Source organism: Pholis gunnellus (assembly GCF_910591455.1).
Source record: "Pholis gunnellus genome assembly, chromosome: 5".
Taxonomy (NCBI): domain Eukaryota; kingdom Metazoa; phylum Chordata; class Actinopteri; order Perciformes; family Pholidae; genus Pholis; species Pholis gunnellus.
In genome coordinates this window covers 2,785,091-2,802,696 of record NC_136531.1, presented here as the reverse complement: position 1 = coordinate 2,802,696, position 17,606 = coordinate 2,785,091, and the positions used below count along the sequence as shown (strand labels likewise).

At 42.1% G+C, this 17,606-nt stretch overlaps 1 protein-coding gene across 1 annotated transcript; it reads right to left on the bottom strand.

Moving 5' to 3' along the window:
- Positions 1 to 990: 990 nt before the first annotated feature.
- Positions 991 to 17,173, bottom strand: hoga1 (4-hydroxy-2-oxoglutarate aldolase 1). Its single transcript, XM_079160214.1, has 7 exons — positions 16,607 to 17,173; positions 15,276 to 15,404; positions 13,695 to 13,822; positions 12,569 to 12,703; positions 8,605 to 8,701; positions 3,233 to 3,366; positions 991 to 1,502 (listed from the first exon to the last, which is right to left on the bottom strand). Exons 1-7 carry the CDS (start codon positions 16,818 to 16,820, stop codon positions 1,353 to 1,355), a joined length of 987 nt encoding a protein of 328 aa, XP_079016340.1. The 5' UTR covers positions 16,821 to 17,173; the 3' UTR covers positions 991 to 1,352.
- Positions 17,174 to 17,606: the final 433 nt, after the last annotated feature.

Below are 17,606 nucleotides of genomic sequence, written 5' to 3'. Positions count from 1 at the left end.
TACCCTGCTTTATGGTCGGTTTGACTCTAAATGGACCATCATTTACTAAATGAACATCATGCTGTATTGAAGAAGACTTGAAACTAGAGATTGAGACCATAAACACATGTTTACAATGTTTACTGAGGGAATAAGTTTACCGTCAACCCTCCCCCAGGTTACAGCTCTGCCAACACTGTTGCCACTGTTAGCTCCGTTAGCTGCTAGCCGCCGGCTCAGCCATCTGTGCTTATAGGCAGGCAATCCCCGCTGTATGGGTGGTAGCTGGCGCCAATCACACGTCGCATTAAAAGGAAGTTAGTTTTTTACTTCAGCCGATTGTATTTACGCTTCAAAAATCATGGTAAACTTTTTGCGAGGCACAAAACTGCAGATCAAAGAGGCCAGTGAACTTCCTAAAACACCAATCTGTCGGCATAAAGAAGAACGATTTGGAAACAAACCCAGTTTTCTCTTCACAGGTAAAATGAAATGAAAACAGTTAATATTGAAGTGAAATGCAATTTTATTGTTGAAACAAATGCATAGACATAAAATGCTCAGAATTTCCAAGAATACAATTGTACAAAACAAAATCATAAATTTGTGAGAAGTTTTTTATCTGAGATTAAAGGAGACATATCATGCTCATATGCAGGTTCATACTTGAATTTTGAGTTTCTACTTCAACATGTTTACATGCTTCAATCATTAAAAAACAGGGGGGGGGACGACATAGGACGGGGAGTCACATCTGATTGGCTTTGTTGAATCACATGTTCTCTGATGTCTGTGTTTCCTTTTGAAGTCACACGTTTAAGAGAAAGATAACCAACTCTAAACCAGCGTTTGTTTTTGTAAAAGAACTTTTCAAGGTTGGATCAACCTCATGGCTTCATCACGTGGTTGCTTGGCGTGTATTATGTCTGCGGTGGACGAACTATTGAAATTATACTTTGCAATCAGGTTTAGCAAGAAGGAAATACTTGTGATTTCAGCCCAGAATCTCTATTTTATCATAAGCATCTGGATTGTTGTGAATTGGGCCCATTCAGTAGAAGACCAGTTTTTTTTTTTTTATTTGTACATTTACGTCTTAAATGTTGGACTTTTTTTCCACTTCGGAATATATATGTCGTAGTTCCTTCAAAACTTTGAAGTTGTATTAATTTGTTAAAAATGTGGATTCTCATTAAACATAAAGGATTTAGGAACAAACCTATAACAACTATATATATATATACTGTATGTATTTGAACCTAGTTGATTTGATTGGACGTGTCACTTCACACGGTCTATGGACTGAACAGCTTCAGTGTTTCCAGGTAAAGTGAAAACACACACACACACACACACACACACACACACACACCTCACAGCCAGCCGTTGGAGGAGAAGTCGCGCCTCAGCTGCTGAACCTCGGCCTCCGTGAGCGGCTGAAGAGGCGATCGACAGGCGCCGCCGTGGAAACCGAACCACTCCATCGCCTGCTTGAGGGCGGGAACTCCCAACTTCCTGGTCACCTAGCAACACAGAGCTCCAATCAGTCTCCCTGTACAACAACACCCCCCCCCCCCCCCCCCCATCTGCCGTGTGGTTTCAAAGCTTTATCAATACTGACACTTAAAAAGCAGACACGTTTACTATATCTGAGATCGATATTTGGCTGCAGAGCTGCATCCGGATCACGTGTCACTTCCTACGAGGGTGAAGCTGGATTTTCACGATGCGGCAGGTCGAGGAGTTTGAGCCGTAGATTGATGAGCAGCAACATTTATCAAACATCAACAGACACATCTGTAGCCTGAAGCATATCAGTCCGTGTCGTTTTCTCAACCGTCTCACTCTGAGAACACACAACTCTCTCGTATAACTTGGTTATTAAGTGCCGGCCTGGCTTCATTTGCATACTCTGTAGAAGTTAACTCAACACATCTTCATCATGAAATAAACTTTCACCCGCTTGTAAGAATTACAAGATCTTGTTAAGTTTGTTATAAAAAACAATTGAGCTACAGTACTAAATCTCCTTTTAAAATAATGAAATGTTATGTTTTAATTATTGTGCTATCCATCATATTTTCACAGCAGATATATTATTTTGACTTTAAAAGAGTAACTAAATCCCCAAACCACTGAAAATCAATGTATATGGGTATTTAGTAGTGTTGTTGATGGATTTGGGGCGTAATCTTGAAATTGTTGTGCAAAGCATTTGAATACTGAGCTTTAAATATACATGGTGACTCTACTGGTTAAAACTACTACTATTGCAATTTAGCGATTAGCTGATCTGGAGCCAGCTTTTGTCACCAACAAACCCTCCTTCCCCGTTCCGTTCCTATAAAACCAACTTCTCCCGACTCCGTATTAGCAAAGAGTGGCCGTTACTCTTTCAATTAGCTTGCGATTTGCTTATGCTAATCGCGAGCGAACACACATCCCAGCATGTAAAAACACAAGTTCACAAATGTTTATAAGAGTTTATACTTTATGTTGTCACAATAACAGACCCTTTACAACACTCCTACCTAACCACAATCATACAAATGGTCAGCATGCTAGCAATTAGCATTAGCGGTAGTGATTAGCATAGGCTAATTGGAAGGGTAACCGCCATCATGAACGATAATTTAAAAACTGTAAAGTCTGGCGACACTTTAAAGTAATGTAGACCAAGCCCAGCAGCTTTTCAAATGTTTTGTATATGTAAAATAAAGACGAGGTGGAATTAGCAAGCTAACTAGCTAACCAACAAGACACTAAATGGGTAAAATGAATGCTTCATCGACGCCCTCTCGTCACAGCGTAGTAAAGCACATTGCTAGCACCAGATAATCAGTTATTAACACTGATTCACCACATTTTGTGGTTGTGGAAAATGTTGTGTCTTCCCAGTCCTGCACATGTTGATTATTCTTGAAACATTTTATTTATTATTATTTCAAGCATAGAGGCACTTCAGCCAAAGTTACTCTTTAATGTTGTAATTTTATTTGTAGTTCTAATTAGATTTACTAGGTTACTTTCTATGTAAACAGGACATATGCATGCAAGAGGGAAGCTGCCGTGTTGCTGGGCAGACTGGACTTTATATTATGCACAGCTTAAACGTCATAAAAGCAGCCAATAAACTCCAGATCAGTTCTGAGAGATGTGACTAAACCTCCAGTCTGTCATTACTTGTGAGAGTTTGTTCTGTTGTGTGCGTGCGGCGGATAAAAGCGTCCACCGCGCAGCAGATGGTACTCACGGCGGCGTTGGGCTCGATGAGGCGCTGCTGCAGGCCTCTGGCTTCCTCCCAGCGACCGGACACACACAGGCTCTCCAACTCACACAGCTCGCGGCCCAGCACGTTGGCCAGCGCGCACACTCCGCCAACCGCACCTAGACAACCCGGATCACAATCGAGAGCTGAAGAATGCATAATACAAAGATATACTGTGAAAGAACGACGAACGTTCTTGACCTTTTGAGCCACCACATCCTTTCCTTCTAATAGAACGTGTCTCAATAGAAAAGGAATAAAAGAAAGAACCAAACTATGTCTCAACAGCCACTCCAGCGTCTCCATGAGACCCGAGCTGACTTCGCCGCGCTAACATGTTTACAATGACTGAATTTAGCATAATGTTTACGATGTTCAGCATCTTAGTTCAGCAGCACAGTACAGCGGAGGCTGGTGGTCATTAGTTCAGTCATAAACCAAAGACTTGGACAACATTTGAGATATTTCACTTAAACCATAGACTGTATATAAGAAGTGGACCTAGTCATCGTCAGGGCACCATTGGTTTGTTGAAGGCCGTTTAGAAGCCTCGATTTCGGTGATTTCGCAGTGGCCATCTTGGATTACGGCTGTCGCCATGTCGTTTTATTTTTGCTTCCAAAGAACAGAAGTTACAATATCTGGACTGAGGAGGAGTCACGTAGAGATGTCGTATGCGTCTCTGGTAGAGACGTGTCGATCACTGTGTAGCCCCGCCCTAAAGCATCCCCTGCTTTATGCTTCTGTTTGACTCTAAATGGACCATCATTTACTAAATGGACATCATGCTGTATTGAAGACGACTTGAAACTAGAGATTGAGACCATAAACTCATGTTTACAATGTTTACTGAGGTAATAAATCAAGAGAGAAGTAGAGTCATTTTCTCATAGACTTCTATACAACCAGAGGAGTCGCCCCCTGGTGGACACTAGAGAGAATGCAGGTTTAACACATGAAGCATTGGCTTCACTCGGCAGAACCGGAGGTTACCGCCTGGTCAGGATGTAATGGTAGATTTAAAAAAATACAACAAAAAAGCTTTTGAAGAAGATTACTGTAGCTTTAAACTATTGATGCAGAACGTATCCTCCGAAACATTCCGGTAAATAAAATCTACATAATGTGAGACCTTTTGAGCAAAGAATGAGGAAGTGTAAAGACCGCAGTGTGGCCGGGGGAGGAGGTGGATGGGTCCAGCAAACTCCCAGCAGACGGTGTGAAACAACAAGTCAACGTGGATTTATTTGTCACATACATTGCATACTTTAGTAACGGCTCTTCCGTAGTTATTTTAACCCAGAACACAATCTTTTCCTAAACTTAACTAAGCTGTTTCCTGTTTATTTTGAAAAGACTGTAGAAAAACTCGCAGAAAAACGTACACAAAATGTAACTTTTAGTAGGATATCATTACCATTAGGATATACGTTGACTGAAGTGATCTCACGGGATTTGTGGTTAGCAAATTCCACATTTCTGCAAAACAAACAAAAACCATGGTCCAGCTTTTAAGGGTTGTACTTACAACCAGCTGTTCCAATCTGGTTTCATACCCACGTTGAGTTGAAGGAAGGCGGCCGGATAAATCACGTTTGATCAGCTCACTGTGAGCAATCACTCAACTCAGCGCTTATATGTTTAGAATGTTAAAACGCTCCTTCCACCAATCACGCACAGTGTGTTAAAGCATTAGCATGCATCACAGCAAATTACAAGAAGCACTTGAGCTGCCCAAGAAGTCGAACGTGTGGACAGAATTCAGTGTTCAAACAACTGAAGATAAAACCGAACAGAAAGCTTGTTTTTTTTTCCTGCCTGAACATATTTCCCTCTTAAATAAAGCCATCCATCACTCTCCTGGTTTTACAGCTGTGTTGTCAACACACAGACATAAATGATTCACTGGGAACGTTTTTTGAGGGAGAAAGCCAGCCTTCTATCTTTTTCTCTCCTGACAGATCGGTACGCCGTTCATTCAGTATGATGTCATTTCTTTTTATTTATATACATAGCTAGATACACACACCATCCAAGGCAGCTAGATATGATGGCCTTCCAGCGTGACATCTCATTGCCTGCGTCTGGTGGAGGAGGGAGAGCCAGCCTTCCGTCCGCGGCCTTGAAGTTGTTGTTGTTGTTGTGGATAGACGAGCCGGCGGCTGCTGATGGGCGGATTTTCTGTCTGAATTATGTTTCTGTTGGCTCGCTGCCGCTCAGATCGCACCGCTGACAGCAGCTTACCAAAAACGCTGCTGAGTGACGGGCGAAGCTGCACCGTGAGTGACGGCTCGTGAAGAAAAGACACCAAAGGCCGGCGAAAGAGGCCGAATCAGATTCAAAACGTCCAGGATTGTGGAGATATGTGTGCCAGAACTGACTGAGACAGATCTCTGCCCAACAACACTTTCATCCTAAAGATATAATTGTCATCAATTAACACTTTCCTCCACCTAAAGAAAAAGATATTGCCTATTTCTGATCGTTATATCTTTGAGTTGAGAGACGCCAATAAATATTTACTATTTCAACATGATTGGAAATGGGAAAATCTAAACCAGTCTCATGTCATGCTGTAAGGCCATTAGCTTAGCTTAGCATAATAAAGACTAGAGGCAGGGGGAAAGGGCTAGTCTACCAAAACTTCACTAGTTAAAAGGAGCAACATACGATATTCAGAGCATTCATTTAGCAGCAAACGGCTATTATTTTTAAAGAAAAAGTGGAGAAATGTTTATCTGAACAGATTCACTCTCCCTCTGTTTCCATCACAGTCAATACTAGCTGTGTTTACGTCAATTGCGAAGCAAATTTTAAGTGAATTTTTGCTACAACTCTGCTACAGCGTAGTTTGGTCAGACGTTGGCGCTGTCTGCTACGTTTGGCTGTAATCTGCCAGTAAACGGAGTAGAAGAAGAAGAAGTCGTGAACGGGAAACAAAACAATTCGCTTGTCAACCTGAACCATCTACGATAGATGATAAGATTACATACGTCTACAAAAACAATTACGCCATTGCGCCCATTGAGGACCTTTACACAATGAAGGTCTCGGGATTCTGGGAAAACTTATGGTCGCATACATTACAGCAAGTTTATGTTGGAACTGCTGGACTTTTTATTACAAAAGTTCACATTTGGAACTGAAAAACTCAAAGTTCTGGTTTCTATTTTGGCTCTCAACAGCATTCATGATGGCAGCAGAACTGACCGTAACTTTTTTTTAAATTCACTTTTAGACCGTAAACACACATGAATATTCAAGAAGCCGACATCACCAGCAGCTTTCCCTACAACAAGCTTATGCAAAAACATGCACAACCGCTACACAATGTACAATTTCAGTAAAGATAAAAACATGTTCTTGCACTATAACGACATCAACAGACACATTTCTGTCGGAGAAACGGGAACATCGTGAGATTTTTGGCTCAATTCTGAGACTTTACCTTTGACAACCTGCAAAAACACAACTGCAGTAGACGTGAGTGTTCGGCTCTTTGTTGTGATGCTCTACGAGGGTTTGACTGACAGGGCTTCAGCTTTACTGTTGGGGGTGTTGAGAGAAATTAATTCAGAAATCAAACTTTAAACACACGCTCACCGTGGACACATTATCATATCAATCACTCAGCGCTACCTGTGTCCATCACACACACACACAGCCAATTACTCCCATATTTCAGTTATGGAGATGAGAACATGTTCGGGAGCAAAGATCAGAGAACTGTGAAAGTGTGTGTGTGTGTGTGTGTGTGTGTGTGTGTGTGTGGCGCAGGGCTGGCAGTGGGAGAACATGACTCATTAGGTTCCTGAGCATCATATAGATGCCTATCCCCTAACGTGTTATCTAATCCAGGCTTACAGTACACGGTACGTGGCGGACATTCATAAGAAGGCAGCTGCTGCCAAAAGGATGCTGATGAATTTTTGATTTGCTGCAACTTTAAATCAAAGATTGCACGCTTCCTCGCAGGATGAGAAAAAAAAACACTCAACAGTCCTTAATTTCTGAAAGGAAGAGAGGTTGCTGGTGAGATTGCTGAAGGTATGCGTGTCTCCGGTGTTTCCAGCCTGTGATTATTACGGTTGTGACATTCAGACAAGTTCTGAGAAATAGAAAAACATCAGACTGTTATCATTATTTCACAATTTTTTTCCCTTCAGGCGGCAACCTTCGGGTCTAAAAAGTGAAGCCAATGCTGAAGTTCCTCAAACCTGCATTCTCTCTAGTGTCCACCAGGGGGCGACTCCTCTGGTTGTATAGAAGTCTATGAGAAAATGACTCTACTTCTCTCTTGATTTATTACCTCAGTAAACATTGTAAACATGAGTTTATGGTCTCGATCTCTAGTTTCAAGTCTTCTTCAATACAGCATGATGTTCATTTAGTAAATTATAGTCCATTTAGAGTCAAACAGACCATAAAGCAGAGTGTGCTTTAGGGCGGGGCTACACAGTGATTGACAGGTCGCTACCACAGTGTTTTTGTCTTGCAACTTTAACCCTTTAACAGTTTGTTTGCACTTCATTCTGGCTACAGAAAACCAAGATGGCAACGGCCAGAAAACCAAGATGGTGACGGTACAAAATGCTGAACTCGAGTTTCAGAACGACAGTCCACGAGGGGCAGAAGAGTGAATCTCTCTGGCTCTGAACTGGGCACATGTTAAAGTGTTTTCTCTTGTGGTAATAAAATGTTTTGAAACCTCTCCATTGATGGTGCATTGACTCATGTGTATAACTCTAAAACATGCCCAAATTCATTCATTTTCTTTGTTTCAAGGTCAATAATTGCATTTTCCAGCTCGGTTTTCCAGCCCCACAGCTCATGTAGTGTTTCATTATCATTCATTAAGTCTGAGAGTTTATAAAACAGTTCCTGCTCCCATTACGGACGCAATGATGATGTAACTTTAGCAAATTAATCAGAGTTGACTTAATGTACTTTGTGATGGATTAATTCTTTCAAGTAATTTCCACGCCTTGGCTAATTGATTTTTATAGTAAAATGAAATTAAACCATAACAGCTGCTAACAGGAGGTACAGTAGGAAATCAATCAAAAACGAGGACACGTCTAGGACATGAAATCCTGTGCAACTCAATATCGGGAGTGTGAGAGAAATGTGAAAACAACAACAGGAAGTGACACCAGGATGCAAGGGGTTATGGGTAGAAAGGACAGATGTGGACATCCGATAGCCAGTGCTTAAAGAAAATTAGATATTTGTGAATTATGTGGACGTTTTTGCACCTTTAATTGAGGATCTGATATGAAAGATATAAGAGAAGAAAGAAAACAAAACTCCCTGTGAGGAACAACAGCACCGTTAGTCCCAGTGTTAGGCCTTCTTACCAACGCTATAGGCGGCCATGAGGAACCCCGCTGAGCCCGCCAACACCTGGAAATCCTGCGTTTTGGTTTTGTGAACAATCAGGCCGATCCGGGAGATCTGAGGAGGGAGTATAAAAGACACACAGAGAGAGAGAAGAAGGTAAAACATCAGGACCGTTGTCATCACTCCTCCCTGCTGTCAGGACTAATATCTGGAGTGTTTTTTTTAATCCCTGGAGATGCTGTCACAAGAGACGACGACAAATCAAACATCTCACAAGGTACACAAATCGCTCAAATTGAGACGAGCATCGACTCTTAACGTGGGGGAGGTTTTGGGAGGAGGGGGATCGTTCAAAAATCTTAAACAGGAGAAGAAGAAGAGAAAGAGAGAGAGAGAGAAAAACCCAGAGACAAGTCCCAAGTGAGAAGAAAAGGGAATCATCTTCAAAAGAGGAGGAGGAGGAGGTGGGGGAAGACTCATGAATAATTGATAAGCTTCCTATTTTGTCTTGCCTCTTCTAATTCTCTTTTGTCAATCCAGATATGAAGAATCCAAATAAAGCTGAAATGTTCAAAAGGAGCGTAAGACGACTCCGCGGCCGCTCTGCACATGAAACCGAAGGCTCCGCAGGGAAAAACCTGCAGCCTCCACTTTAAATCCCCCTCACCGTCACCGCAGAGGGGGCTATTTTTAACCGCCGGGGTGTCAATCAGTTTCCCCATATCAGTCATTTCAAACACGCAGGGCTGTAATTGATCAGTCAGTCAATCGGGTTACAGGAGCTCCTGCTGCTCTCCTGAAAGCACTGAGCACTTTATTTCGATGGAGCTCCCCGGTGGCAGAAAATAACATCGCGGGGAGAGCATGAGTCAGAAAAACACTCATTAGCTTTTACTTTATTTAAGTCTCATTATTGTCATTAGCCTGCAGTGTGTCGACTTGAGAGCAAAGAGGAACTTAACCCTCTACGGAAGGTTCTTGACTTACGAGAATAGCCTACATCAATCACAAAATGCACCCAGAGGTTATTTATTTAAATTATTCTTTTTTTTTTCTTGTGGAATGTGTGTATAGAAAACAAAAAAATAAATCTGATTTCAGTCAATGTAATGTGATTGAGCCATTGTTTATGTTATGAACTAATCATCAGTCTTCTTAATCAGCGTCATCTTGTGGTCATAACTATCTTTCAGGTGTGAGCCGTTACAGACGGGCTGTAATGAAGCGGGGACAAACAATTAAAGCGCTGCGATTATTTCACCGAACAGACGATAATTGGTTGATTTTGGTTGGTGTGCAAAAAAAAAGCGATGACGCCCTCATAGATTCACACGTCTGGCACGTGCAGGAGGTGCACATGGCTCAAAGCCAAATACACAAGATGTGCAACAGCGTGGGAAGGAGGAATCAGATTCCAGGAGAGGAGGTGAAACTTTGAATGCTTTCTGCGGGGAAGAACTGTTAATACATATCTTAACATCATGACGAGAACATTAAAAGCTGCAGAGATGAGCCTGATCTGATTGGCGGATGACGAATGACTCGAGCGGGATTCAAACCCGCGACACGTCTAAACCTGCCAGCTGACAAACCTTGTTTTCACCCTCAGTATGTGTCTCAGTCATTTATTCACGAATAAATCCGTCAGACGCGACTGCCGCCTCTCGATCGGCGGTCGACGTCAAAACATATCTCGTTGATGAACGGAGACGATATAAAAAAAACACACAAACTGCCGCTTAGTCTCGTGCGCCTGATATAGAAACGCACGGAAACCACAAACGGATCTATTTGTACTTGTTGTGTCTCCGTTTGGTTAGTTTGTTTCAAAAGAAGCGGAGAGAATCTGAGGATCTGCCTGCTGTTTGATCCGCTAACGAGCTCGGCAACCGGAGTCTGAAAACAGCTGCTTTTAAAAAGGAAAACTCAAACCTCACCACCACCATTTCATGAATTATACTTAAAAGGTCCTTTATACGACATTCCCATAGCAGCAAACAACTACTGCTCCTCTTCTCTCCCCATGCACATTACTGACTTTTCTTCTTCTTCTTGTGTTTTCTCTCCTCGCAGGTTTCCGTGGATCGTGGTTCTATCTGGACCCTGGTCCTGCTGAGACCCACTGCTACTACCTTTATTAGTCGTAGTCACATTATTACTGATACCATTAATGCTTTTTCCATCATTATTCTGCTTACTACTCTCATCATATGAATAATTTCTGTCGTATATGCATTTAATGTGTAACTCTTGTTATGTTCTGTGCACATGAAATCTATTTCTGTCCATCCTGGGAGAGGGATCCCTCCTCCGTTACTCTCCCTCAGGTTTCTTCCTTTTTTGGGGGAAGTTGTTCCTGTTCCCATGTGAGGGTCCTGGGACAGAGCATGTCGTATGTATACAGATTATAAAGCCCTCTGAGGGGAGTCTGTGATTTTAGGCTGTAGAAAATGAAATGAATAGAATATTGTCGATGGAAAGATATATTTGGAGTAATGTCTACCTGAGCAGAGAATAAAGTCCAGACTTTTGGAAACACAAGATTTTATAGACCAAACAAAACTAATCGAGAAAATAAAATGGAGTGATAGTTGCGGCCCTACAGCTGATTTCATGCACACAGAAACACAAGCAGTGAAAAGGAAAGAGACAATAAAGAAGCTTTTTCTTTGCACAAGGCAGCACAAAGCAATCACAGATCAATCAACATGATCACGCTGTGAGACAAGTCAATCTCGTCCTACGAGCCGGTCCACGCCGGAGTCGGCGGATAACACCCCAATTTATTTTCGGGAAAATATGTCTTCAAATGTACTTTGAATATATAAATATAACAAGATTCAATTCCAGCGGAGACATTTTTTTGATCACGTAATCTGCCAAATAGCAGGAGCTGGCTGATGTGGAGGAAATCTGTTCGCCACTCGTGTTCTGAATAATCTTTCTGCAACTTCGTCTGCCTTCCTCAGATTTGACCCTTCACCCCTTGTTTTCTGCGTCCGTCCTCTTCACGCCCACCATTGAGCGGGGCCGCCGTGTGCTTGAACTACGCCCACGCGCCCGTCTCCCAGCGAGTGGACAAACCGCTATTTCCCAAATCACAAATCCATTTGTGCAACTTCTTGCAGACACTTCCCACACAGACGAAAAAGGTATTAAGGGCTCGACAAGAGCAAACTGTTCTTTTTTTTTTTTTTTGCCTCCCAACAAGTAACCCTGCAACCAACCCAGAAGGATAAAAGTACACACACACACACACGCACACACACACGGACACACACTTAAGTTTTAGGTTCAACAGCCATAACTCTCTTCTCTACAGCAGCTAGTTTACTGAAGAGAAAACTTCAGCTTCTACTGATTGTGCAGCATCAATGTGCGCCAACATTGCTGCCGAATCAGCACTGATTTAGTAACAACATTTAGCATTTAGTCACTCTGTCTGAGCCGGACACATTACATGGAAATCTGCAGCTCTTGTCAGTTCGAAGAAGCATCAGTGCGGCGGCTCAACGTATCCTCGCGGAATTTGAGCGCGTTTTCTTAATAAGAAAAGTCCAGCAACGCGTGTCAATTTCAGCTCCTTACATGTATGTAACTTCTGTCTCCACAGGAAACTATTTAGTTAGGTTTAGGCAACACAACTACTAAGTTAGGTTTAAGAAAAGATTATTAAATACTTAGTTAGCTTTTGAAAAAAGTGAATATAAGTACAGAAGCGGCGTTACTTAAGTGCGCAAGTTACGTGACAAATAAATCAACGTTGACTTCTGGTTTCACACGGGGCATGAACAGCCATCTCTTGGCTGAAAGACCTTTTTTTTTACCCATCCATCTTTCCTCCCACAGTGAATTCATTTCTGCTTTGCTACGACTGCTGTATGGGAACAACCTGAGCTGCTCGACAGTCACACAGATTAATGTTTCTGTGACACCGACAGCTGATCGGGTCTTTTTGCATAAAGAAGATGCGTCGCTTACGTCTCCTCCGCTGTCTTTCAGGCCCAGGATGTTCGGGTGCTGAGACAGCTGCACCACGGCGTCCAGCGGCAGCTCCAGCCCCGTGTTGGCCGGCACGCTGTACAGAACCACCGGCACCGGGCTGCGGTCCGCCACCTGCAGGGGGAGACGCAGAGAGCTGAGCGCCATGTTGGAACTCTCCCTTCTCCTTCAATCCTTCCCTCGCATCCCTTCAATTTAAGATTTCTACTGCAGCTTCATATAACTCGTACTATAAAATATCAAACCAATGTTGTACGTAAATATTTAAACTGAAAGCATGTTATGGCTGCCATCAAATAGAAGTAGTGTGTTCTAGATCAGTGCATCTTTATTGTGAAATGTTTACCTCGCTGTATGAGGGAGTTGCTGCCTCGATCGGTTACTTATTAATGTATTTTAAATTCAGCAAAGTCACACAGTGTTACAAACAAACTAACCAATCAAGGCAGCAGTAGACCTGCACCCCCCCCCCCCCCCCCCTGTTCTGCAGGTTTAAATTACAATAGAGTCAGCTGGCTTTGAAGAGAGCATAGATGGCTGACAACTCACCTCTTCAAGAAGAAGCACCCTGAGCCTTCCACTCAGCACGTATTGTATTCGTATTAGTTTGTTTCTGTACGTTTGCTCTGGTTTATGCTCTGAGATGCTTGTTTAAAAAAAGGAGATGCACTCATGACTCCTAGTAGTTCTCTTGAATACCGATGTTGAATACACTTATTGTAAGTCGCTTTGGATAAAAGCGTCTGCTGAATGACTGTAATGTGATGTATCGTGATGTAATAGTCTCAAGGCAAAGACAAGATGTGAAGATATTCTAGATATAGCGTACACTTAAACTGATAGATTTTTGAAGGTTTACTCCTGTCTGTTCCTCCAAACTCCATCAGCTGTGGTAATACACTGACGATGGAGAAGAACCTCAAAACATCCAAACTATCCCTTTAACGTGTTTGAACAGTGAGAACATGTTGACCAACAGCTGTTCAGACTTGGTTCTGGGGTTCTGGTAAGAATCAGGTCTAAGTTAAGGTTCGTGTCAGGATCAGGTTCTGCATCATGTTAACTCGGGTTCCTCATCAGTATGTATGTTTGACGGTCAGCGGACCTTCGTGAAGTGCTGGATCAGAGCGCGGCCGTCCATCTTGCCCTTGTAGAAGCAGGGCGTCACCACGAGGACGACGTCGGCTCCGGCCGCCGCCATCTTCTCGGTGAGCTGCACCGTGGCTCTCGTGGCTGATGAGACGAGGGAGTCGAGAACAACATCACAACTTCACAACATCACAACTTTACAATCTGAACGACACGTCCGTCAAAAACCGTAAAGGACCGGAGGTGGAATCACGGCTGCAGGAGGTTTGTCATACTTCTTCATATTCGGTATGTGTTTATTATTGTTATTTCATTGAGTTTTTGTTTACGTATACGACCCACATTATTGTGTACGTTAACTTATGACAAATGATACAAATTAAACATCTAAAAACTAAACAAACAATTAAAAAAAGGGCAAAACAGCCGTAGTTAAAAGTTTCCATTATCAAAGATGGAAGGATCAAATCCAATATCTTGTAAATGTCTGTGCATAAATGTATCATAAATCATCCGTTTATTCTCTGACTCAAAGCTGAAAGGTCTTTTAATCCATATAATGTTCTATAATCACTGCTTTATAGTCGGGGATTCAGTTTTATACCAATTTCTGGTTGTTCTTACTTGCGATCAATAATTTCTTGGTTTAAAAAAAGCAAATGTTATCAGTGACGTAATAATTTCTATTTCTAACGGAGCTACCAGCACCTAATGAACGGGCCGGCCACTGATTGTTCTATTCATTCGATCACAGGCCGTTGCAGACTCCCTCCACGTCCTTGACTCTGATATTGAATGTTCAAATCCATCGCTCGTGAAATAAACTGATGAAGAGAGAGAACAGCAGGTTTAAAGCGCATCTCTCTCTCTTCTCTCATCTGTGAATGTTCATTATAGAACCGAACAGGAAATAAAACTGTTACCGACTCCATTTGACTTCAATCATCAGCAACGACCAAAATCATTTCACGCCTCTAAAAATCCACGTTCAGTGTGAATAAACGGACTCACGACTGCTGCAAGAACCACTGAAGGGTTAATACTCTTTTTGATTGTAACTCATTATGTTTCCTGTTAGCGGTTGTGATCCATTTGAAGAACTTTGCTCACAACACGAGTGAACTTTTGAGAGTTGCGCCACATTTTCTTTTTTTATTCCGTAATGAGTTTCTGTCTCAGCGTAGGTGAATGTTTGGACCGCGAGTCACTTTAAACAAATTTAAATGTCACATTAATGTGACAGCTGGCTTCAAGCCAACTAATGGTTGTCATATTTTTTTTTTAATTACATTTATCACGGAACCTTGAATGTATTAAAAAAAAAAGCAGCTTTTCATAGTCGCGGTTGACATCTTCAGTGGTACAAACATGACACACACACACACACACAATCAGTACAGTCCATGTTTATCCATTCAGCATTCATCTCTTTGTTTTGTCTTCAACTTGACTTCTGTATGGCCATTTATTTTATTTTATTATGTGTATGTATATATATATTATATTTATATTGTGTGTGCAGCGTACTTGGCCAATTGACTGGCTGAGAGCACACACACACACACACACACACACACACACACACACACACACCTACATTCACAGCCTGATCCGGCCATCAGCAGTTTGTCCGTGGGCAGCGATCGTCTGACCGTCTTCACCACCTCCACCCGCTCCTCCTCTGTGAGGAACGGGTACTCCCCGTTGGAGCCCTGAACCACCAGACCTGCAACACAAAAACACCTCATTATATGTATTAGTGTTACCTCCAGTTATCCCCGTATGTTTATCGGTCTTTAAGACAAGTGGCTTTACATTTAGTTTTTTATTTTTGTCTTCTAACTACTCTGTTATCTACATCTGTAGTACTTTGTTCTCTCTATATCTCTACCTTCTAATTGTATTGTGACTCGTGTATAGCAACAGCTGTGATGACAGCATGGTGTGGTTGTGTGCAGCTGCATTAAAAGCTGCACAAGTAGTAATAATAGCAGCAACACTAGAGACAACAGACAGAGAAACCCTCATCACACGAGAACAAAAGAGCACAAAGAAACACTAAAGGATGAAAAAGATGAGTAGTTATAGTAGATGAGAACTAATAGTAGCAGCAATAGACAGCAGCAGATATACACACAGTAGTTTCAGTACTGGTGTTCACATGCTTTGATGTATTGGTGCATGACATACATTTAAGGAATTTAAAATTAAAATCAAGTATTAAAATAAAAAGGAAAAATACACAAAAATGTGGAAAAAAACAATAGAAAATGTGTACATTTGTTTTGTTAAATTAAGTAGTAGGCTATTGTAACATATATATATATATATATATATATATATACATATACATATATATATATATATATATATATATATATATATATATATATATATATATATATATATATATATGTATATGTATATATATATATATATATATATATATATATGTATGTATATATATATATATATATATATATATATATATATATATATATATATATATATATGTATTAATATAAAACCACCAGAGGGCGACAAACAGCAGGTGATTTTGCGTTTTTCCCTCCATGCTGAACTTTGTCCTCTCTCTCAGGTCCCTAAACAAACACTGCTGGCTGACAACCGATGAACCGATGAACCGATGAACCTCTCCGCGGGTTTCTGTAAAAGAGGAACAAGTTCACGTGTCCTTGACGTCATCCCAACTATCTTAAAGTTTAACCAAAGACGTCTGCAGACTGTTTTTCCTAAAAGATCTCCTCACATGCACCCGCTCCATGTCAGTCAGTGTGAATCACTTCCTGTGTGACAGACACATTAAAGTCTTTTCTTACTGTGGACCATCTGGTCCGTCTCAGTGACCCCTGCACTAACCCTTCTAGACTCTCCTGGACTTCCATCAGCAGAGTTGTGTGTCCTGACCTTTGAACGGTATCTTGGCATACTTCTGCAGGTTTCCCTCCAGTTTCTGGTAGTCCACGTCCTCCTCGGGGGTGAACGGAGTGGCGATAGGCGGATACATCCCGCTGAGGTCCAGCCTGGAAGCTGATGTGCGGCTCTGGGTCCGTTTCCATGCCGACAGGTGACCTCCTCTGCACAGGGGGCTCAGACCTCTCCAGACCCGGACGCACAGCATCGTGAAGCGGACTGAGGGACCGAGTGACCGAGCTGCCCGCTGCCCTGTGTGTGCGCGCGTGTGTGTGTGTGTGTCTGTGAGACTCTGAGCAGCTGCAGCAGACGAGGACAGTTAATCACTAATCCGCTTTTGTAAATATTGACTTGAATTCGGGATTTCAGAGCAACTCTGAAACTGTCTCAACTCTTCTCCTCACTCGGTCACGTTCCGCAGCGCGGCGTGTTTCTGTAAAAAAACAAAAAAAAGCGCTCGTGTTTGTTTCTGTTCGACTTCACGCGCCACCTCCTGCAGGTCAGCTGTCACCTGTTTGGGACGATTGTCTTAAATGTTTTCCCAAAACGCAAAGTTAGCAACGTGTGCTACAGCAGATCAGAAGCTCCGCCCAGGAGCAGTAAGGGCTCATCAACCAGGCACGGCCCAGGACTGCGGAGGGGGGGGGGGGTGGCTCCATTACCTGCAGGGTTAGGTGTCCAAAAGTGTCAGGGCCCTCCATGTACCAACGAGGAAGAGTCTCAGATGACCACACATAAACATCAAACTACAAAGAGACACAAAATGACACAAAGCAATCTAAAAAGAGGCAAAACAACCACAGACATAAATAACTACAAACATACTTAAACAATTAACCAAGTGATACGAAATGATACCAAAGAGACACAAAGCAACTACTAAGAGACTCAAATTGACCACAAAGAGACACAAAACAACTACAAAGAGACACAAAACAACTACAAAGAGACACAAAACAACTACAAAGAGACAAAACTACTACAAAGAGACTTA